At 45.9% G+C, this 23,688-nt stretch overlaps 2 protein-coding genes across 2 annotated transcripts in view; both read left to right on the top strand.

Moving 5' to 3' along the window:
* The first annotated feature begins 292 nt into the window (after positions 1 to 292).
* Positions 293 to 4,348, top strand: EXOSC2 (exosome component 2). Its single transcript, XM_066562873.1, has 9 exons — positions 293 to 460; positions 545 to 646; positions 734 to 779; positions 1,039 to 1,128; positions 1,240 to 1,305; positions 1,452 to 1,520; positions 2,378 to 2,554; positions 2,729 to 2,857; positions 3,548 to 4,348. The coding sequence occupies exons 1-9, from the start codon at positions 336 to 338 to the stop codon at positions 3,626 to 3,628; spliced, it is 885 nt and encodes a 294-aa protein (XP_066418970.1). The 5' UTR covers positions 293 to 335; the 3' UTR covers positions 3,629 to 4,348.
* A 5,749-nt stretch (positions 4,349 to 10,097) lies between these two features.
* Positions 10,098 to 23,688, top strand: part of ABL1 (ABL proto-oncogene 1, non-receptor tyrosine kinase) — a 76,879-nt gene continuing 63,288 nt past the window's right edge. Inside the window, exon 1 of the mRNA XM_066562898.1 lies at positions 10,098 to 10,396. Coding sequence (XP_066418995.1) covers positions 10,261 to 10,396 — 136 coding nt within the window. The 5' untranslated portion in view covers positions 10,098 to 10,260. The remainder of the gene's footprint in view (positions 10,397 to 23,688) is intronic.

A 23,688-nucleotide genomic window follows, 5' to 3' on the forward strand; every position in this document is an offset into this window, starting at 1 on the left:
TGAGGGGCACCCGAACTGGGGGTGCTGCTCCCCGCCTCGGCCCGGGCTGTGGGGCCCGGTGAGCCCCGGGGGAGGGTTCCCGGGCTTCTCCCGGTTTGCCGAGCAGGTTCTGAGGGAGCGGGTCACTGCCGGGCGCTGCCCGCACTAAAAATGGCCGCGGTCCCCCTTGGGCTCCACCGGAGCGAAGCCCGAGGGCACTCTGCTGCCAGGAACAAACATGGCTGCCCAGTCACCGCCCCTGCTGCCCTCACTCAAGATGGTGCCGCCCGCGCCCTCAGGCGCGCTGTCGCCAGCAGCCAACATGGCGGGCGGAAGGCGCGAGCGGCGGGGCCAAGATGGCGGCGGTCACCATGAGGCTGCCGGCGGCCCGCGCGCCCCTGGATTCTAGCGCGCTCCGGGGCGGCGAGAAGCACCTGGTGGCACCGGGGGACACCATCACCACGGACACGGGATACATGAGGTGCGGGCAGCGCCGGAGAAGAGCCAGTGGCGGCGGGGTGGCGCGGCTTCGGGCTGTCCTTAGGTAGCCGCTGTCTCTCCGCAGGGGCCACGGTACTTATGTGGAGGACGACAAGTTGATCGCCTCGGTGGCCGGCGTGGTGGAGAGGGTGAACAAGCTGGTGTGTGTCAGGGCGCTGAAGGCCAGGTGAGCGCGGCCGCGGCGGTGCGGGCCGGCGGCGGGGCCTGGCTCGGCCGGGTGAGTGAGGTGTGTGACCGCCGCTCTCTGTCCCAGGTACAACGGCGAGATCGGCGACATCGTGGTCGGCAGGATTACGGAGGTAAAGCCCCCTGTTTGCCGGGTGCCGAGGAGGAGGAGGGTGGTTGTGGCTCAGTCCGACTCTAAAAGCTTCCCGGGATCCTAAACCACTGACACACATCAGTGTCTCTGCTCAGGGTACTGGAAGTGTGTGGATTTTAACCGGGATGGGGCTGGAAGTAGCCAGTAGAGCTGTCCTTTCCTGCAGTTTGGTGAGCTGCAGCTCCCATTCAGTTTTTGAGTGTGTACCTATAAGTTTGGGTGGTTTTTTTTCCCCTTAGGTTCAGCAGAAGCGATGGAAAGTGGAAACAAATTCCAGGCTGGATTCAGTCCTGTTGCTGTCGTCTATAAATTTACCTGGTGGGGAGCTGGTGAGTGTAGCTGGTTGTGTTTTGCGTGGCATCCTGAGGTCCCCCACAAAGAGCTACTGGTGGATGTTTTCTCGTTCTGGGCTACATGTAACTTTCGTTGTGATGTTTCAGAGAAGGAAATCAGCAGAAGATGAGCTTGCAATGAGGGACTACCTACAGGAAGGGGATCTCATCAGTGTATCCTTCTGCTGCTCCCATTGACAGAAGAGCCAAGGGCATGGGAAGAGCAGGGAGAGCTTGGCTGGCCTGGCTGGGGATGAGAGCTATGCTGGGGTGGCACTGGGCAGCCTTAGGGACCCTGTTTCCTTAAGTGGCACCCACAGGCAGAGGTCCAGTCTATATTTTCTGATGGGGCTGTATCGCTGCACACCCGGAGCCTGAAGTATGGGAAGGTGAGTTATTCCAAAGCCCTCGATCCTGGGTTCATTCTGCACCAGCTGATTTCTATAAAGCCCTTTGGAGGCTTTTTTTAAGAAAAGAGCTACGGAGTAGAGCAGGATGTTGTTATTACTCATTCCTGCAGGACAGGGAGACCCTCAGCTCCTCCATGGGACCACCAAGCAGAGTTTCCCAAAGCAAAGGAGGTGTCCTTGAGTTTCCCTTTGATCCACTGCTCTCCCTGTCCACAGTTTCAGCCTGCTAGTTCTGCTTCCCCCACTAGCCACTTGGAATTAAATCCTGTGGAGAGATCTCCTCATTCCTCTTCTGCTGGCTGTTGCCCCTGTGACTTGTTCTTCTCCCCAGGGCTCTATTTTAGGCTTTACACAGTTGGCATTTATCTCTAGTTTTGTGCATTGAAATAAGCCAAGAGGCCGTTGGAGCGTAGGCTGCAGTTTGGGATTACCAGACCAAGGGTATTAGCACTTAAAAGATGAAAGGGAAGTGTGCTTATTGCACAAAGGGTGAAGGACAGTGATTGGATTATGAGGGAAAGTGTTCTGCTAAATTGGGCCTCTGACTCCTCATTTTTCTGCAGGGATGGTTGATGTGTAGTTACGATCAAGATATTATTAACATTTGCGCTAAGCACTTAGAGTATTCTTCATCTTCAAAGGGCTGCACAAGCATTAGCTAATCCTCCCAGCACTCCCAGAGGCTTGCAGGTTTTATATTCACTGTTTCACTGGAAAAGGTGTTAAAACAGAGTTGTTCCTAGACCAGGAATGGAGTGAGTGTGTATCAGTGGCTTGGTGTTATCTGTGGTGGCTCATGGTGTCTCTCATGCTGAGCCTCGTGGTCTGCTCTCCAGCTTGCCCAGGGTGTGCTGGTTCAGGTCTCTCCCTCCCTTGTGAAACGCCAGAAGACTCATTTCCATGACCTGCCCTGTGGTGCCTCCGTGATCCTCGGCAACAACGGCTTCATCTGGATCTACCCAACCCCGGAGCAGAAGGATGACGAGGCTGGAGGCTACACTGCCAACTTGGAGGTGAGTCCAGGCAACGTGAGTCCTCTCCTACCAGTGATGGTTTTTAGTCTGACACAGTCAGAGGCACCTGAGTAACCTGAGGCTGTCAGGATCCTGTGTTAGGTGTACATCAAGGCTTGTCTTCCTTGCATTATTTCCCTGTGCATTCATCCCTTTTCCTCTGTCCTTCCTCAGCCAGTTCCCTTGTCTGACCGGGAGGTGATCTCACGGCTCCGAAACTGCATCATGGCTCTGGTTACTCACAAGATTATGCTCTTTGACACCAGCATCCTGTATTGCTATGAAGCATCCCTTCCTCATCAGGTACAGGAACCAGTAGTGTTTATTCCACTCTGAGGGGAGGGAACAGAAAGGCTGCATCAGTTGCTGCTGAAGTCAGAGTTTCCTTTTAATTTACCAAAGCATCCTGTAGTAAGTGACAGCATAAACTCTCCTCTTCTGCACAACATAAGTTGCCTTGCCCAATTTCAGAGATAGTTTGAAAGGTTCTGCCTCTGGCAAAGTCTAACTATTCCTAAAGAGAGATCAGTCCCTTTTTTGATAGATGTTGTGTGTCCCTCGCTGGGATTATGGACCCTTTAATTCCTGTGAAAACAGTGTTAAATTTGGCATTGTATGAGGGTACAGTGCATTTTATGAAGCAATGAAAATGTCATGTATTGTACAGAGAGCAGGCTCATGTCTGTATCCACATCCTGCACTGCTGGAAGGCTGCCTCCATTTTCCCTCTTGCTGTACAGCTTTTCACTGTGATTCCTGCCAGCACTATTGCAGGCAATTCTCTTCCCATAAATAAATGAGATCTGAATTCTGCTTTCATTCTCAATGAGGTGTTAATTATGCCTTGGCCCCTCTGCCATAGATCTTTTTTCACCACAGCCCTCTAAACTCCCTTGCTGATTGCTACTGTGTGTCAGGGACCTTTGTCTCCCCACTGAGTGCAGAAGTAGTTGTTGATTCCTGGTGCTCATATTGCTCTTCTTTCCACTGCAGATCAAGGACATTCTCAAGCCAGAGGTGACAGAGGAGATCGTTCTGGAAGCTCGACAGAGGTTGCTGGATTCGGAGGGATAGGATAGGGCACATGGCCAGAAGCAGTCATTTGAAATCCCAGCATGGCAGCTTTGATTCTCAGTATTATATGGGGTTTTTTTTTCAGTGTTCTAGTTCCCAACATTCATTCCACACTTCAGAAACCACCAAAATTCCTCACTCCTAGGATATCTCCTGTGTCCTTTTAGTATAAAGTAGTACTTAAGTACAATAGCCTTTTAGTGCAGCGGCCTGAAAAATTGATATCTGACCTTTATAAAGATCAGATGCAACTGGGACCTGTCTCCTAGCACCTGTTGCTGTGTCTAGTGCCCCAGAACTTTGTGCAAAATGACAGAGAGGAAGGCATTTGTTTTGTGATGTTTCTCTCTCCCCAGAAAATGATTTGGCTTTTAATTTACTTGTGATACAGATCTGCCAGTCTGTCCCCTGACTGAGAGCTCTCATTTTTAAGAATGTAAACCTAGGCACATGTGTTTAGAGAACAGGAGTATCCACAGCCTTGCTAACCACAGTTTGGGTCTGGCTGTTCATGACTTGAATGTCTCAGGGGTATGAGATGGGATGTGGCTGTCTCTGTCCACGTGAGCCAGGAGCTCTGGACAAGCAGTGTCCTGGTTTGTGTATATCCTGCTGTTTTGTTTTTTTTTTAATGCCTGAGAGGTGAGCTCCTCTTCTGAGGAGTCACCAGTATGGTTTTGTATTAAGTATTTTACATTTCAATAAATTTTTTGAAACAAATCAGTGCTTCAGCAGTGTGTGCATTGGCTTGTTTTTAGCCTAGCTTGAGAGCTGTGGCTGGCTCAAGTTTCCTTGTGCTAGGACACTTGGAATGGTTCCACTGTCTTATCTCCCCTTCAGCTGCTGCCCTTCATCCCAGCAGGACTTGACCTTCCTCTTCAGCCCTTACAGGGTTCCTCTGTAAGGATTGCCTGGTGTTCACAGTGGCTTTCCAAGCACTGCCTCCCTGCAGGATCCCTGGGAGAGGTGAGTCAGGCAGAGGTGACTGGGGGATGACAGGGAGCCCAGTATGACACTGGTAAAGATCTTCAGGCCAGTGGTTAGAGGTGGACACCTTGAGCCAAGTGTTGGCAGGCAGTCAGTCACGTTCTCTGTGAAGAATGTGATGCTTTCCCTGGAGAATCCTCTCAGCTCCAGGTGCTGTATTAGAGCTGGTTTATTATATATGTATTCTATTTTTATTGCAAATATATCCTTGCACCACAGCACTGAAATTCTTAAAAGGGATGATAAAACATCTGTCCCAACTGTCCCTGAATCCAAATGCACGTTGCAAATTCGCATTCTTGCCTCAGGCACACGGGAAAATTCTTTCCTCGGTGTTTTCCTGGGAGCCAGCAATTCCCTTGTTGCTGTCCCTGCAGCTCGGGCCGCTTTCCCTGTGGTCCCGAGCAGGCACTAGATGGCACCTTTGGATCGCGTTTGTGGCGCTTCCCTTCTCCAGCAGCTCCGCCTCGCTGCCCTGCCAAACAGCAGGGCCTGGGCGGCTGCCACCAGCGCTGCTGCCCAGATCCTAAAGCACAATGGGGCTAAGGACAAGCAAGGACATGGCTAATCCGTGCTGCTGCTGCACAACTGCCCGTGCTGCCTCTGAAAATAGTACTGAACTTGTTGGGGGTATCATTGGAATGCTCCACACAAGGCCCGGGAATTGTTGTGTTTGAGTTTTAAGAGGATTTCCTAGTAAGCGTTGTAACTATCACATCCTCAAGATGACTAAGGAAATTTGAAAACCAAGGTTTGATGGTGACACTTTCAGGTCTCCATGAGGCTGCTGGTAGCCACATAACACACACCTCCATGGACAAAACTGGTTCAAAAAGCCTAAAAAAGCTTTAGCAGTCTGCATCTTTCACTTAGAAAAGTACTTTTTTTCCCCCCCTCACCCAATGCTGTAGTTTAGCAGCTGTTTATCTTATTACCACAGGGGAAATTCAGGGATTTCTGCTAAAAAACAATTCAAGATCTGGACTGCTTCAACTCTGAGCTTTCTGATTCCTCTTGCTTGCTGCAAGATTCCTGATATTTTGCATTAATGATGAATTAAATGGGGGAGGCATGTGACTCATCCAGTTCCCTTACTCCTGATTACCTGGTACTTTTGTTTTTAAACCCAGGAACACCAGCTGGTGAGGTTTGGTTGTAGATCTTTCCTGATGGGAGGGAACCAAAGCTCTCAGTATTTTCCCCAGTGACCATGAAGGGTAATTTTGATCTTTCCACATTCAGCCAGTGCTGTGCCAAGACCTAAATTCTGTAGCAAGGCTTTAGCAAGGTCATTGCTGGCGCTTCCCATCCAGCACAGCTCTGCAAACCAGCAGGTAACAACAAGCCAGCAACAGGCATTAAAACAGCTCAGACCAATCTGATTTCTTTGCTCACCAGTGTCTGACACTAAAGCAGCTGTAGCACCTCCTGTGCTGCCTCCTCCAGGGTTAATACACGGTGCAGCTGTGCTCAGAAGTGGGGTTGGTAACTAGTTCCCTTGCTGTGAGTGTTGTCTGTAGGAATAAGAACACAACATCACTCATCTGCAAAAAGAATTTTCTTGTTTCTTGGTGCCAGTGTTCATGTTCTAATAGCAAGAATTCCTTTACTCCTAGGAATAACCACTGAGATTTTAAATTTGTGCTAATGGGTTATTAATCCAATTACTGCTGCTTATTGCATTACTTCTGTACCATCCATGCAGTTTTGCTGTTCAGCTGAGAGTGGTACAAATAAAAAGCTTTGCACAGACCTGAGAAGAGACTGAAATCCCACTGAGATTTGAGACATCTTGAAATGGTTCTCTCAGGTTCCTGAGGACTGTTAATTAGCATGCTAAGTTTTATTATTTGGTGAAGAGGTTGAGTTTTTAAGATATTGTTATGGAGAAAATGTCACTGCAGCTGTTGGGTGAGAACCCACACTTAATGGGAGGTAAACAAAAAGTGCTGAAGTATCTGCTAGGAAAAAATAAATGGTAGTATGTACATGGACTTGATTTAAAAAAAACCACTGAAGCTTTTTTTTTTAAACTTATTCTGTATTCACACAACTTTTCCGTCTCTAACAATTCTGAATTTCTTATTTTCTTCTCTAACAATTTCTGAATCTATTGGGCAGCTTTCAAGTTTAACAGGAGAGTCATGTTCACAAAAACTGGCAGCAGGGCTGGAGGCAGAACATGTAGTGTCCTTCAGGAAGGGGAAGGCAGGTATCTCACCATGACATTTGGGAGTGACCAGCTGACTCATCTGCCTCTGTATTGTCCCAGATTAACTACAGCAGTGCTCTGGGAAACAGGAAATGCTTTTGGAGAAACTGCTGAGTGGAAAGAGGCTGGGAAATGCTGGCAAAGGACCTGCCCCTCTTTGCTGCTTATGATTGCACAGCATCAGAAGGAATAACTGCCTGTCGGCCTCAATGATAAACTCACCTGGTCTGTTAAATAAAAAGTGCATTCCTCTGCACAGATCTCAGGCAAGCCAGGAAGAGCACATTTACAGCCTGTACTGTCCACAGCACAGCCCTGAAGTGTTCAAGGACAGGTTAGATAGGGCTTGGAGCAGCCTGGAAGATGTCCCTGCCTGTGGCAGGGGGGGTGGAACATGATGGTCTTTAGGGTCCCTTCCAACCCAAACAGTTCTGTGATTCTATTGCATATTTGGAATGACTTTTGCTTAATTTGGTGAAGATTTTTCTGACTATCGTGGACCCATGGTTGTCTTCAGGAGTTTACTCTGCTTCAGCCCTGCCATGGTAGGAGAGATTATCCAGGATGCTGCAGTCAGACCCAGAAGAGAGTATCTTTTACAGTGAAGAATGGTTGGTATTGGGTTTTGTAACAAATTCTCTTGGGCTGCTTAGCCTGTGCTGACAGCTTCATTTCCTCCCTTTCCTCCAATCCATGGGAGCCCAGAGGGTTACATCACCTTGGTGAGAAGCTGATCTCCATTACTGAGATAAACCTGGAGGAATTCCACAGAGTTCAACAGATGTGACCCTGGATTTGTCTCAGCACGAGAATTTCTCTCTCCTGTGTGGGTGTGTGCGCAGCACAACCAGTCTCAGTACCTGCAAACTGAGTGATTGATGGAGAAATCCAATAGAAATGGTTTGAGCTCAGTCTCCTGACTAAGAATTAGTGATGTAGGAGCAGCCTGGCACAGCAGAGATGGAGGATCCCGCAGGGCTGTATGAAGTGCTCCATTTTGGATGCTATTGTTAGAAGATGAAAAATGCAGGTCTGCCAGAGACCTTGAATATGGCATAGGAGACATGGAGTGTGTTTGGATTTGTCACAAGGGAGGAGTCACTATAAATAAGCTGCTCTGTGTCCAGATGGTTGCCCTGAGCAGGAGGCTACAGCACAGAATTGCAATTGTGTGTTCTCCTGTTGTGGAGTGGGAGCAACCACAGACCTTTGACCAAAACACCCTGACCTCAAGCTGCTGCCTTGACCTTCTTTATCCCCAAGGTGAACTGGAGAATGTATGAAAAACTAAATATCTTCAGCACCATGGTCTGCTCTTTAGCTCAGGGAGCGCTCAGCACCTGCTGAAGAATTTGGCGGTTTAACTCCATCTTTGTACCAAATGGTGCACAAAAATAGGTCAATAAAATATTTTTTCAATTGTCACTGGCCTCTATGGCTGGTTTTGGTATCTAGTTCTGCATATGCTGAGAGCATTTAAAAGGAAGTGAAGTCCTTTGTGCAAGCAGGGTGACAGATTCCTGGCTGTGCACACAACTGATCCACTAAGGATCTGTTCCCTGTCCATCTCTGCAAACATCCAGGGTTCAGAGCTGGCCAGAGGCTCTGAGACCCCTGCAGAGTCAGATCTGTGGGAAAACTACTTGGGTGGGCCTTCTAAAGAGGTAAGGGATTTCACACAAGATTTTTGGGGCCTTTTCACTTTTTTTTTTTTTTTTTTCACAGAATCATAGATTAGTTGGGGTCAGAGGGGATCTCTGGAGATCATCCTGTCCAACCCTCCTGCCAGGGCAGGGTCACCTGGAGAGCTGACACAGGAATGTGCCCAGGTGGGTTTGGAATGTTTCCAGAGAGGGAAACTCCACACCCTTTCTGGGCACCTATTCCAGAGCTCCGCCACCCTCAACATAAAGAAGCTATTCCTCCTGTTGAGAGGAAATTTTTTATGTTTTAGTTTATGCCCATTGCTCCTCACCCTGTCACCGGGCACCACTGAAGAGAGTCTGGCACCATCCTCGGACACGCCAGGGAGATACCGACAGGGATTGCTGAGATCCCCTCTCAGCCTTCCCTTCTCCAGACTGACCCGGCCCAGCTCCGCAGTGTCTCCTCATCAGAGAGCTGCCCCAGCCCCAAATCCTCTGGGTGCCCCTCACACTCACAGGACCCTCTCCAGCCGCTCCTTGCCCATCTCGCCCTGAGGCGCCCAGCACTGGGCACAGCACCCCAGATATGCCTCACCAGGGCCGCCTAAAGGGAGGATCCCCTCCCTCGCCCTGCCGGCCACGCTGCTCAGAGGCTTCCCCGGGAGCCTCCGCTGCCCTTCCCCGCCCGGCCGGTCCCCGGAGCCGGGAGCGGGGCCGGGATCGGGCGGGAGGCGGGGGCGGCGGAGGAGGAGGGGCCGGAAGGGGATGTGACCGCCCGCCCGCCGGCCCGGGGGTTCCGGGATCTCCCTCGCCGCCTCTGCCGCCCCCCGCCAGTCCCGCAGCCCCGGGCTACCCGCGGCCCCTCGCCCCGCTCCGCCTGCCCGGTCCCGCTGCCGCCCGCCCGCCCGGGGATGCGGCCGGCGCGGTCCCCCCCGCCTGCCCCGGCCCGGCTGCTGGGCAGGAACCGGCCTCCCGGAGCTCCCCGGCCTCGCAGCCCCGCGCCCGGCTCCGCCTGAGGCAGCGGGCACGGGGCGCCGGCCCGGCCGCCCCAGCGCTGCTCCGACGCCGCTATGGCCCCGCCGGGCCCCCCGGCCCCGAGGTAGCGGCGCTGGAAGGAGCCGAAGCCCGGTGACCGAGGAGCCCCGGTGCCATCCCTGCAGCCCAGGGAGCGTGCGGAGCCCACCCGGAGCTGCTGCTGCTGCTGCTGCTGCTGCTGCTTCGCCCGGAGAGCTGCCATGGTTCCAGCGCACCTGACCCTGCTGGACTTCAGCGATACTTGAAGCCAAATCTCCGTGGCTCTTTGGCCTTTGCTAACTCAATGCTATGCAAAAGAAAAGGAGGAAAAAAAAAGAAACCTTGACACTAGCTGTGGTGGGAATGGCTGTTTCCTGCCCTGGGTGAGCCCATGTGTGGTTTCTTGCCTGTGAGATGAACTGATTCTCCTTTACCCGGTGGAAGACACACTACATATGGCAACCTGAAACTTTGGTACTGCTTGGTCATTGCTGAGCGGTTGGAACTTTTACTCGCTTCTTTTGTTTGTTTGTTTTCTTTTTTTTTTTTTTTTTTGCATAAAGTCACCTAAGGAGCCTTGTTGCTGTCTTCAGGAGCATTGGAGGAATTTGTCTTAATTCTTCACCTCAAGTGACTTTATCCCACTGTGAGTGCAGCCAGTGCACCCACCTAAATACCTTCTCCTTCAAAACTCCTTCCCAGCCTGGAAGATCAGGGATCACAGACTTCTTTGGAAACTTCTCGTCCTGGGAAAGGCTGCCCATAGTTACTTTATGGGGCAGCAGCCTGGAAAAGTTCTTGGGGACCAAAGGAGGCCAAGTCTGCCTGCCCTGCACTTCATCAAAGGAGCAGGGAAGAAGGAGTCATCGAGGCATGCGGGCCCTCACTGCAACGTCTTCGTGGAACATGGTGAGAAGTTTCTATTGCTGTTTGGTTTAATTTTGGTTTGCTGAGCTAGGTACAATATGGATTTATTCAAGACCATGGAGCAGATACAGACATGTACTTTATGGAAGTCTTGTTTTCTTTCTCTTGCTGCTTAATGCAAATCTTCTGTGATTTGTTTTTTAAGAAAATACTTGGGTCAGATTGCTTGAAAGCTGGGGAGAGGTTATTGTACAGCTAAAGGTGGAATGCAAGGAAGTAACTTTTTAATATTGTACAAGTTTCTAATTTCTGCCTTGGTTATGTTCTGGTTTGCAGTCTGGGGAAGTGTTTGATCCTTTTTGAGTTGTGTGTGTCATCGTACAGACCAGCCTCAGCCAGTGGTGATGCTGTGGTCAGTCACAGGTGTTCTTTAATTGTCTTTACCGAAGGGACTTTGCTACTTGGAAGGGGAAAAAACCTTTATTTTGGAAAGTTTGTGAACTTAATGCTGTTGTGAAAAGAGTTTCTTGTTGCATTTGGAGCAGCTTTGCTCAGTGGTTTCTCATAGCTGGTTAAACCTTCATCCTGGGCTGTGATGGATTGGAGTGCGAGAGGCCAGAAGTTTGGGGTAGAGCAGCTCTGTCACTTGCTGGCCTTCTGCAAAGTATGGAGGGAGTTCAGAATCTCAGGAAAGAAGCCAAATGAAAAATTCAGTAGGAGGCAGAGGTAGATTTGGTGACTGCATCAAATTCTTCCTTAAACAACACAAACCAACCAAACAATCCCCTCCCAAAACCTAAGAAACTGTAAACTGAAGGCATCTCTGCAGAAGGTGCAGAAATGCATTGTTTTTGCTTAAACTTTGGAGTAATCCTTGCTTTTGCACAACACTTTTAAAATTCTAATACAATATTAGAATTTTAAGAGATTTTTTGAGATGATGTGCTGCTGACTGCTGTCTTTGGCTGGAGATTGTGACTTTGACAAAGCTTCTGCAAGTTTTGTCCTTTAGAGGAAGTTTATCTGTGAACAAAACAAAACTGCATCTGTAATCTTTATAAAACTAAAAATTGAAATATTTGCTGTCTGAGAACACAATCCAGTTAGAGGAAAAGTTTTGATTTGTTCTTACTTTTAAAGGGCTTTGCTTTCTAACTTTTTCTCATTCTGTGTTTCTAGAAGGGCCCAAGGAATTCTCTGCAGTGTTCAACAAACACACAGAGATCCCATGTTTACCCTGCCCTGCTGAAATACTGTTTTGAGTTACCTCGGTGTTTTATTTTCCCATACAATGTTTGTGCACTGAAGAAAGTTGAGGTAATTAAGAGAAGGTTAGAGAATATCAGGGCTAACTTGGCCCTCTGATGTTAAACCTGCTGCTGGGTTTTTCCTTGCTTTCAGTCCTGTGATATACCCACTCCTCCACCCCTAGTTTGGTTCCTGCTTTTACTACTTTGGACAGAGTTTCAAGGTCAGGTGAGATACAGCCAGAGCACTTGCTGCAAGCAATACAATGTTCTTAGTCCCTTTGGTGTTTTGCTGTGGCAGAAAAGCCAGAAACGTTCTTTTTTGATCATCTAACAGCAATAGGCAGATGGTAACTTCTTGCCAGTGTGACCTGAGGTCAGCAGATCCCAGCACAAAAATGGCATCTCTAATGTCCATGTGCCATATGTCCACGAGAGACCTCGGTGGCTTCGTTTAGAAGAGAATAAACTTGAAAGGGGACATCAGGGCTAGGACATCTGTTAAAAGAACTGCAAAAGATCAGCCTCACTTATACACATGAGGAAAAGTTTCTTCCTTTGAGTGGATGAATAGGTTCTTCCAGGTCCTGGCAGTAGAAGGCAGTACCACTGTTGTTTATTCAGCTCTCTTCTGAGTTTGGGCTGCTCCTGTCCTGAAAAATGGCATATTAAAAATCTGGACAAATTAAGAGGGAACAAAGTTCGTTTTAGAAAGTTCTTCCTTTTCCTTTCAGTAATTTGCCTTTGAAATACATAGACTGACATACTTTATAATTAATGAACAGATCAGTATTTCATGCCTTCAGTCCTATTCAGTTATTGTGCCATGTGCTGTAGTTCATAAAAATAACGATTGGTGCTTTTCCAGGGCTTAAATATTTGCATGTTTCCCTTCCAGTATGTTATTACACAGTTTCTTCTAAATACCAAACACTGTATCTGGTTTCTCTGTTGCACTGTGGGAACTGGTTTGTCCCAGGAAAATTGTGTTTCTGGCTTTTCATAACTAAGAAATGCTTAAGGAGAAATTCCATGGTGGGCCACTTAACCCCCTAGAGACAGGTGAATTCTTAAATGTACTTGTGTGAAGTTCTTGTATATTAAAGCCCATGATAAACACAAGAAGTTGAACTTTTGGTAGCAGGGCTCTCCTTTTAGGGTTATTTTTATAAAGGTATTTATGATCTTGTTTTGGTGGGACCATTACCTGCTGAGTTCTGCTGAGGCTCATCCAGCAGGCACTTAGTGAAAGATCTGGATTGCTTCAGTGGTACCAGATTTTGGCTGAAAGGGTTGGTGAATATTATTGGATACTAACAATGTAAGGCAAAATAACTTCCAGCAAAGTAATTCCATTTTTCGGTCATCGCACTCTCTGTAGCACCCAAAGCAACACATGGAGAGGCTTCTGAAAAGCCAAGGAGGCAACTGGCCAGAAATCAGCTCTGCTGGTGCTCAAATGTTCTGTGAGAATAATGCAGAAAGGCTCTAAATTTTGTCCTGAGCTGACAATTGAGGAGTGCCTTAAGGGGAAAAAAGTAATCTATGGGCAAGTTTTGGGCTGGTCTCTTTGTGCTGTTGCTTTCCCCACGGAGGGTGTTTTACAAGCTGGAGTTCATGCTCGTGTCGTTACCCTGGGCAGCAGGGTAGCCCTTGCTGGGATTTTACAGATTTCACCCTGATGCAGATTACTCCAGCTCACAGTTTGCTTGCAAGCTTGAACTTGAGAGGAATTATAAAGGCAAAGTTTACTTCTTTCTCTTTGCTTTTCTTGGTGAGAGTTGAGTCTATAGTCCCTGCTTTTTGGTGATATCCAGCTGAGAAAAAAGTGTGGCCAGTAGATAGTGAAGGGGAAAGACTCTGTCAGTGCTCCTTGAAATTTGCACACTAGTGTATCTTGTGCTTTCCAGAATGTTAATTTCAGCAAAACTCAAACTTTCTGAAAAGGAAGGTGTGTGCTCAGAGGGCTCAGCTGTGATCCCAGAGTCGGCAGGAGCTGACTGGAGGGACTGGCAAACACCACAGCTCCTCTGACTGTCTTGTGGAGGAGTTGCTGTGCTGAGTGATGAGCAGATCCCCTGAAGCATGTTGGTAGAACAGCATCTCCAAGCAAAAGCAGCACTTGAAGGCTTTAAAAATGAACTCTAATTATTACAGATGTGATGCTGAGGTGAGGAAGAGATTGATAAAGCACTCAAACAAAAATGGCCTTTTCATAGTCTTTCATAGTGATAAAATGTGGTCTTAGAGTTTCTCTTCCAGCAGGTGAGTGATAGGGAAGCTTAAATGAGCTGTTTACCTCACTGTATAGAGAGATAAACTGCAGAACTGGATCCATTTTTCTTAAACATTTAGTGCTGAATATAGCTGAAGTCAGCCAACTACAGTCTCTGTCATATTAGATCTGAATTCTTTTTCTTACAAGGGTGCTGAAAGATTTTACTGCTTTAATTAGGAAGCAATTGTGCAAAATGGATCTATAGCACCAGCTTGCCACAGCTGCCAGTTGGAGATGTGCCCTGTACAGTTCACTGTGAGGAAAAACCCCAACAATTAAAAGTACCATTTCCTACATTATTGATTAAAAATAAATTTTAAGGGTCTCTGTGTTTAATAATCTATCTTGTTTTATGCTGTTAAGTTTCATGTTTCAAGTACTTCGATTGTGAAAACGAATAAATTACATTCTAATCAGTTCTAGGCATATCCTGGGCTCATCCCACAGTGTGGGCAGCAGGGCAGGGGGGGATTCTCTCCCCTCTACTCCACTGTGCTGAGACCCCACCTGCAGTGCTGTCTCCAGCCTGGGAAGGACATGGAGCTGTTGGAAAGAGTCCAGAGAAGGCCATGGAGAGCTCCAAGGGCTGGAGCCTCCGTGCTCTGGAGCCAGCTGGGAGAGCTGGGGGTGTTCAGCTCAGAGGAGGCTCCAGGGAGGGCTCAGAGCTCCTTCCAAAGCCTAAAGGGGCTCCAGGAGAGCTGGAGAGGGACTTTGGACAATGGTCTGAAGTGACAGGCACAGGGAATGGCTGCAAACTGAGGGTAGATGAGATATACAGAATAAATCCTTCCCTCTGAGGGAGGCACAGGTTCCCAAGGAAGCTGTGGCTGCCCCTGGATCCCTGGAAGTGTTCAAGACCAGGTTGGACAGGGCTTGGAGCAACTTGGGGTAGTGGAAGGTGTCCCTGCCCATGGCAGGGTTTTGGAACAGGATTATCTTCAAGGTCTGATTTTTGTACTCATTATCCTTTATCCTACAGGGGAGCTCAATATGTCTTCCTTATATGCAATATACATTTATTAGATAGTCAATTGCCCATACAAGGAAATGATTTAAATGAGACTCCTTCCATACTAGAACTGTTTCTTCAAACCCATGTACTTAAAACCTCTGCATTTATCTCTTTCCATTGTACCTCAGGGAATTTTTATACTTTGTCTCTGCTTCACCAACTGCAAAACCTGAGACTTCAAAGAAACTGCTTTACTACTCCTGACTCCACTCTAGACCATTCACCTGAAATTGGATCATTAGCACTGGCCTAATTGGAAGCCATTTTTTAGTCTGCCTTCAGTATTTCAGGTTTTCATTCTGAACTGACAAAACTTTCTTTGTTGTCAGGCTGGAGATTTGGCAGCTCCCAAATTTCAATTTCCATCTCTATTAGGAGAGACTTATCTCCAGCTTTTGGGATCATTGCTTATGAATCCACCTTCACTGTGCCTCAGTATTAGCCTGGTTAATGCTGACATCTGCTGCATGCTGAATGCAGATTTGTTTACTGCCTCTGACTGTATCCCTTTTCATCATAAAAATCACTTTCTGTATTTTTTTTTTTTGCTCCAATTATCAAATACTACTAGGTTTTGCTAAGAAGGTTTTGCTAAGAAGCTCTTCCACAAAACTTGATCTATGGCTGGAATATGTATGGAAAGATACCTAAGACTTTCTAAACTGCTTTTCTACAGGCTGAGGTGGATGATGATGATGATGGGGAAAGGCTAATCCCTTCCTGGGCAAAAGCAGTTCTGTTCTGTGCACTGGCTAATCTTTGATAACTTGCCATATTTAAGCAGTTGATCTCCTTCATGACAAATAGGTAGTGGTTGCTCATATGCCAGACTTTCATTAACAGATTATGCTAGTTCTGCATTCTTATTTACAAGTTTTAGTAGGGAGGCTGTGGTAGGAAATCAGGACAGGGAGGCAAGAGAAGGCTACAGGGTATTAGCATAGAAATCTTCCCTTGTAGGAGATCATCTCTTTCAGCACACTTCAACATTTACTATCAAACTCACAGTATTTTACATAGGAAAGTTTAAATCTGAAGCTTGAAAGTGAGGAGTTGACACAGTCCTGTTGCTGAGAGTCCTGAGTTTCATCCCTGGTGCTGTCAGTGTCAGGCTCTGTGGCAAATCATGAAGGTGCAGAAAGGTGAAAACGGCCTTGGAAAGTCTTGTCCTGCTGACTGTCACTTTAGGGTGGGGATGCTGTTGGGTTGTGCCTTGGAAGAACAAGGATGTATTTCCAGCTGTGCTTGTAGGAACTGTGATAAAGCTGACAAGAAATAATTGGGAGAGTGTTTTGATAGCCCTGGTGTGGATGGGACTGTAAGCAGAGCCTTGGCAGGTGCCAAGTGCTCTCAGCTGACACCAGAGTGGGGATGCAGAGCTGCAGGAGTTAGTCCAGCTCTTAACACCCAGCTGACACCAGTGTTGTGTTCAGTAAAAGTTCAGAGCACCCTGCCATGGGTTTTGGGCTGTTTGGAATATTTCAGCATCACCAGGACATTCCTGCAGCTCCCTCAGTGCACTTGAGCCACCCTGATGAGTTTAAAACCTGGGTGGCTGTGCTACTGTGTGGGTGGACACTGGGTGTGTTGCAGGAGCCATCTCTTTCAGCTGTATAAAACACTCTGATTTGCATTTACAAAGACTGAAAGAAGTGTTTGAAACACTAATGACCTTCTGGAGTATTTTTGCAGATGGAAAAATACAGATTTTGCTTTCCTTATTCTTTGGGCAGGGGGAAGGGGCTGCCTTCCCTCTGCAGTGTCTGCACCCAGCAGTGTTCTGTCAGTTCAGCCATGCTGTGCCATTCTTGTGAGAAGGAGTTAGTCTCCTTATAAAAGGTCTGTTGTGAAGTCCTTTGCTGTAGGAGCATCCAGAGTAGTTCCAGCAGAGAGGGGGACTCTTGCTTCTTTGCTTCTGTGACTCTCTTATCAGTCAGCTCTTACTCTGATCTATGTTGATTGAAGATCAGTCTAAACAATCTGTAGAGGTTATTAATCTGCTTGCCAGAGTGTCCATTTAATTGGTTTAAGGAGGATTCTTGGGCAAAAAGGTAATGAACATTCAATTTTAGTGAGTAAAGCTGCCTAAGGCAGTGTCTTTCCTTAGTTCTTAACTAAAGTAGTTCTTAGTTAGTTCTTCTGTGTTTAATGCCAGTGTTACACTTAGATATTATCATTAATTTTTGTGAGATGGCTGGAAGTTTCATCACGCTTGTGGCAAAATTTGATATAATTCTGCTAAAATGTGTGTTGTGCTCTGGGAGGAGTCCCTTTCCACACGTTTCCTTGTGTCTCCTGAATACCAGCTTGCTTTAGTTTTGCTTAAGTACTTTCTGAAATTAGTGTTGAAATTAGATTCAGGGTTTTTTTTATGTATATTTTCTTTTTCTCCAGCATTTTTTCCTGGCTGTTACCAGCTGGGTTGTGAAAAGCAGGAGCTTGCTTTTATGCAGAGTGATTGCTGCTAATTTACATGGATGCGAGCAAGCTCATCATTCTTTCATGAGTGAGGAGACTGCCTGATTTATGTTGTGTCATTTCTGAGCACTGTTTTTACCTAATGAATAGAGTTTCACAACAGATTATTAATCATTAAGACTTTGGTTTCATTGTGTGTATTAAAGAATCAATATTGCTACATGCTGCCTGCCTTGAGAAGCTGCTTATCCATTAGTGCTGCTTTTCTAAGGCATTCTGGTGCATTTATCATTTTGGCTGACTTCAGTTCCTACCTTATTCCTGCCACGTCTTCCAGGGCCTGAGCTGTGTCCCGTCTGCCTCTCTGCAGATTCCTGCTTTGAAGTGCTGTCTGAGCAGTAGCAAATGTTATTTGCTCCAGTCTCTCCTTAGAGCTCATGAAATAGTAAAAGGCTGGACCTTCCTCTGCTGTGGTTTGCACTCCACATTTGCATCAAAGAGGGAGTGATGGCCTCAGAAAATGGGAATAATATGTGATCAAGAATATATTGAATTACATACTCTGCTGCCTGTTAAATGCTGGGTTTTGGATGGCAAGGCTTGCTGGAGGACAGGATTCCCCCATTGTCTGACCTGCTGTTTGTTCCCTGTCCAATGTCCATCTCTGCTGGAAGCACAGAGTGACCTGGCCATGTTCCCTGTGCTTCCTGTCACTCTGAGCTGCAGAGGAGGAAATTTCACTTGCTCTGCACATCCAGAATCCAAAACACACCCCCATGGGCTCTGGCAGGTTTGGTAGTGACCGCAGTGAGCTGATCTCCTGCCACTCCACGCTGGGGGAACCGATGGCTGATTCATGGCCTTTGTGTGTGTGTGTGTGCACTCCTAGAATAAACAAGGTTGTTTCTCCAGAGGCTCAGTGTGTGAATGGTAGTGGGATAAGGACATGGAAACTTGAAATAGGAAATTCTTTGGGCTTTCAGGAAATGTTTGCTCTGTCATTCGTGTTCAAGTTGCCCAAATTCAAAGGCTGCTTGTTATGTTCAGCCTCATTTAACATACCTGGTGAGGGGCTGTTCCCAAGTTCTCAGCTCCTGGCCTGACCACAGAGGGTTGTCACAGGGCTGTTATGCAGTAAACACAACTGTTTTCACTTTTGTGAAAATAGTTTTTGTGAATGAAATTATTTAATTAATTTGAAGTGTTTAAAATTATTTACTTAATTAAAATTTAAGCTTTATTACCAAGGTGTAAAGCAAAATTGTCATTTGGGGCAGTGGCCACCAGATGTCTTCTGTGACTCTTCACTGACTTGCTCTGATTACAACAATCCCTGCAGTGAGAATCGTCTTGGAAATGAGCAAAAGTTTAATGGTGAGAACCCGGGTCAGAAGTGACAACTGTGAATTTCAGAAATAGTGGCTGTCAGGTCTTTTTAGATATTACTAGAACCTGTAATCTTTGTGTGCTTGCTTGCTGATGAAAAAAAAGCTTGGTAGGTGATGTTTGCTTTCACTGTTAATGGGAAAATCTTGCTCCCTCATCTCCTCAAGCTCCATTTCAGCCCGATCTTTGTTTAAAAAAATAAAAGAAATGGTTTTCAGTTCTGCATTCCTTTTCACTTATTGATGTCTTCTGCAATTGGTCTAATTCCCCTACTTCTTTTGTTATGCTGCACTGACTTTTTAAAGATATAAATACTTTCCTAATATTAATATTCAATATTAGATTCCTCTCACTATAGAAATTGATTTGGTAAATCCTCTTGTAGCATTGAGTTCAACATTTGTGAACGTGAGCTTTTTATGGCAAGGATGCTCAGGGAATATCTGGAAACAAGTTCAGCCTGTGACACTTATTTACACAGTTGGTGTTGTCTGAATGTCAGAATTGCTCTCACAGAGCTAATGGTGGAATTAAATTGTTATGAAGTCATAACAATGCTCACAAAAGCAAAGCTGTAATCTAGTAATACTTTATTTTACTTAAATCTCTTTTGGATGGGAGAATTTTATAATAATGAAGATTTAGTGCATCTAGCAAAATAGTTTAAGCTATAAATATGTATGTGCGAATGGGGTTCTCTTTTTATTATTTTTATTGGCGCTAAGTTCTTTTCATTCCTGATACAAGTCTGACAACACAATGTTCATTTAAAAACTACATCCCATTTTAGCCTGAATAACTGGAACAGCTATTAGAGCTATTGTTGTCTGGCTACACCTCATGTTTGCAAATAACTTAGGAAAGCTCAAATGAAAAGTTTTGAATAAATGCCAAGCTGTTATTTCTTCTTTAATATATTTAGCTGGATGGATAAGAAGCTGCATTTGAAAGTCTCTGCAATTAAACCATTATCTCTTACAAGACTTATTGATGGATTGCACTAAATGTGTTTGCTATATACATTCTTTTTTTTTTTTTTTTCTCAACGTGCAGCTATTTAGTAGAAAATAGATGTCCTTTACAGGAAATGAACTGGAGGGAAGACAAAGCTCTTCCCATCATTTGATACTGTTGATGTTCATATAGAAGCTGTAATTTCCCTGGGCTCTGCAGATTGTCTGTTATGTCTAAATAGTGCCTCCCACGCTGAGGGTGGATGTCAAGGTGCTATCATGTTTCAGGTTTTAAGTAGTAATTATTGTTATGAGGTGATCACATAAGACAGTGTAAGTGTTGCTCAACCTTTCAAATTCCATGTCATTGGGGAAAAAAAGTGTTGGGGAAACTTCAGTCTAATTTAGACCTCACTGTGAGAACTCCTGGTGGTTTTTACCTTGCTCTTGCTGAAAAGTGGGATAAAAAAGGCTTTTCATGACCACAGGTACACCACCAGACGTGATATAGGTTGTTGTGCTTGTGAAATACCACTTGGAGACATAATCTGGGAGTTAATTCTGGATTTGCTGCAGCAGTTAGTCTGGAGCGGGTCAAATCCTGAAGGCTGTGGCAGGTTAGCAACACCACTGAGCTACCTCTTCAGTAGGTAATATTTTGAGCCAAGCAAAAGGAGGAATTAGAATTATAAAGGTTGGATTTTTGGAGGCAAATGCTAGCTTGAAATGCTAATATAATCATCTTGGTGACTGCAGTTTTGCCTCTGCAAAGCAAAGGCAGGGCATGACATTTCATTGAAGACCTGCTGCAATGTTGATAAGCCGACCTCTCCTGAGAGGAATTGTGAACTTCACTGAGCAGCAGCACGGCTTTGTAATCTTGGTTAAAAACACAGGATTTGAAAAACATTAAATGAAAATAGATCAGTGCTGCATTCATTATCAGGTAAGGATTCAAAGAACCGTGAAATGTTAACTTGAAGTATTTTGCATTCCACTCATAGGAATAAGTAGCACAAATCTAGTGAGGTGTTTTTGCTCTGATTTGTTAACTTGGGCTGCTTTTCCCCAAAAAAAGTGAATATTGCATTGTGTTTGCCATGCCCACATCATTTAGTCCTGCCTATCTAGAGAGGCATTAAAACCATGGAGGTGCAAGTCCCAGACACCAAGAGAGCCGTGGCTGTGCAGCTCAGACATCTCTGTCATCTGCAGCGTTCCCAGATTAGGAAGTGGTGGGCTTCAGCAGCCAGGGAGAATGATGATGTGGAGCCCCTGGAATGAGACACATCTCATGGCCATGGACAGGCTTGAATCACCCAGTGCTGGGGGTGCACCCCAGAGCCCTGAGTCACAGCAGTGGTGGCAGAGCTTTGTCTGCCCAGAGATAAAGGGTGGATGTTGTGGCTGAAATGGGGAGATCACCACTCAGCCCTTCTGAAATAGCTACACCATGTGGTAGCCAAAGTGCTTGGCTGGGCTGAAATATCCTGGCTATTCTACCTTTAAATTGCTCCTTGGATGTCACAGTTTTTAAATTCCAGATTTAGAAGGAAGGTGGCTCTTCTGTGGTTATGAGGCTTTCATCTGCTGAAGTTGTATTTTAGAAAGTTGGTGTGCTGCTTGTGAAATGCTCCCCTAAGGCAAACAAGCCCTTTGGGGAGGGGGACTAAGGGCTGGAGTGACTCAAACAGGCATTTTACATCTCAATTATTAATACAGTACTTTTTATGATTCTCAAATTGGAATTGCTAGAAGCTGAATTTTAAAAATGTAGTAACTTCTAAAATTTTTAGGAGTAAAACTAACCCTGTGCAAGTAAAGGTGCTGTCTTCTACTCCAAGACCTCTTTACTACAGTCTTGCACAATCACACTTGGGTTTGAGCTCTCTTTGTCTTGCTGCAGCGTGTTCTGTTTGTATCCATGGTCAGACGTGTGGGGGTGTCCATAAGGGATGAGTCCAGGGGAGCTCTGCAGAGTAAGGTCATGCCTGAGAGGACTCACACTCCAAAGGTAATTGCAGGGCATATTCCTGACTTGAAATCCAATTCTGATTTATGTAAAATGGATCCAAATAAGCAGTGCTATTAAAAATTATTATCACAAGGATGCTGATGCAAAGCTGAACAAATGGATTTCTTTTAGACTACAACAAATAGGATTAGAGTATGTTGGATGCTTCCCCTTGTGCCTCTCTCCCCATCAAAAAAGGTATTTAAAAAACCAATCTGAGTGCCATACTTTAGCAAAAAAGGGATGGAGGAGGAGGTGTGTGAGAGACCTTTTGCTGACTTCTGTCAGTGCACCTCCACCTTGACTCCCTGTTGTGGTGGGGCCGAGTTGTGTGAATGCAGCTCCTGCCCAAACAAAGCCCCACAGGAGCCAGGGATGTTGGAATTCACCTCCTTGTGCCATGCAGCACTTCTGACTCCTCTGGAGTACAAATCATCCCCTCTGACTCTTTATTTCAGGGGCTGCCATCTCAGTCTGAGCATCCAAGGTTTGTGGCTGTGGGGAGGGAATTGCTTTTAGCCTGGGATCCTACCTGGGGTGTTTTATGAAGCTTTGGCTTGAGGAGCTGGCCTTGCCAGGGGTTGGCCTGGGGGTGTTTTATGAGATGCACAAGTAAAAGCAGAGAGTAGGGATGGGGGAGGAGAGCCATGGAAATGTTCTTTCCATGCTCTTTTCCAGCTTCTCCAGGGCTCTTCTGCGAGCCAGCCTGGGTGACAGAGCTCCTGTTACTGTGACACCACAGATAAACCACAACAGGGACTTTGGATCCTGCTTTTCCTTGTGCCACCTCCACTCTTCCTCCCACACCTGGCCCTTGCACACAGTAGCAATGTGCTACTAAAAGCAGACCAAATAATACAGAAGAAAACCCAGCTTTTTCTTTGCACCTGACATAAGTGTTACATTGCAAAGAATAATTGAGATTTTTTTCAGTCATTTCTCCTCTGTGCTGGGCTTGTCCTTGGATAAGTAAAATGTGTATTTTTAGGCTGGGTAGTTGAGGTTTGTGTAGGCAGTGATTCCAGGGATGCACTGGTGCTGAGGCAGATGAAGTCTTGTGTTATTCCTTGTAGCAGGGAACAGCATCACAGATAGTTAACAAGTGCCTGCTTGGATTGTTCCTAAGTCAAAACCAGATCCTTTATGTTCTTTGTCATCATAAAGCTTCAACTTCTTGTTCTATAACCCATATAAATGGTTAATAAGATTTCTTCATAGGAGAGAAAGAGGGTTGAAAGTGTGGAAGTGCTTGAATGTCCTCAGAGATGGAATAATTTGTGTTTGCTGGTTTCAATTGGAAGCTCTGCCTTTTGTACAGATATTGATGCCAACATGGAATGCTGTGCATGTTTATTTGGCTTTGATCTATTCATTGCAGTGGGTGAAGATTAAACTCCTCCTGGATAACACCTCTAGTAGATGCCTATCCTATTGGCACCCAAACTTGATCCTTTGAAAATCTGTGTTGTATATCCCTGACATTTCACACTCATTTGTAACTGCTCACCTTTTGTCTTTCAGTGTGTTAAAGCTGTTTATTTTTATTTGTTTTGATTATTTTGGGCTTGGTTGTTGTTGGCTTTGTTTCTATCAAATTGTTGCTTTTTGTCTTGGAGAAACAACTGTCCATTTTCAAATTGGATGCTCTTGCAGGTTGAGTGATTGCTTTGTATTGTGTAAGACTGTGGAAATCCTGCTGTTGAGCTGAAGCAACTGAAATCCTTGTTTAGAAAGGAAGTAATAATTTCTTACTGCCTGCTGGAAAAGCTGTTGGCCTGCTCCTGCAGGTGACCTGCCAAGGAAAGAAAAATTGGGTTTTATCCTCTTTTTTCCTGGTTTTAAGATGGTCAAAGCTGGCATGAAAAATAGTGGTTTTCAGAGAGGGGCTTTGTCTGCCCAAAGCAGCAAAAAAGAGCAAACCTAATCTTGTTTTTCTTCTCAGGTCAGCTTTTAAGTTCTTGGATATATTAGCTTGCTATTGAAAATAATATTTCTTTCTTTCTTTCTGCCCCTTTAAGTAAGGGGT

This window comes from Molothrus aeneus, chromosome 19 (assembly GCF_037042795.1).
Source record: "Molothrus aeneus isolate 106 chromosome 19, BPBGC_Maene_1.0, whole genome shotgun sequence".
NCBI lineage: Eukaryota > Metazoa > Chordata > Aves > Passeriformes > Icteridae > Molothrus > Molothrus aeneus.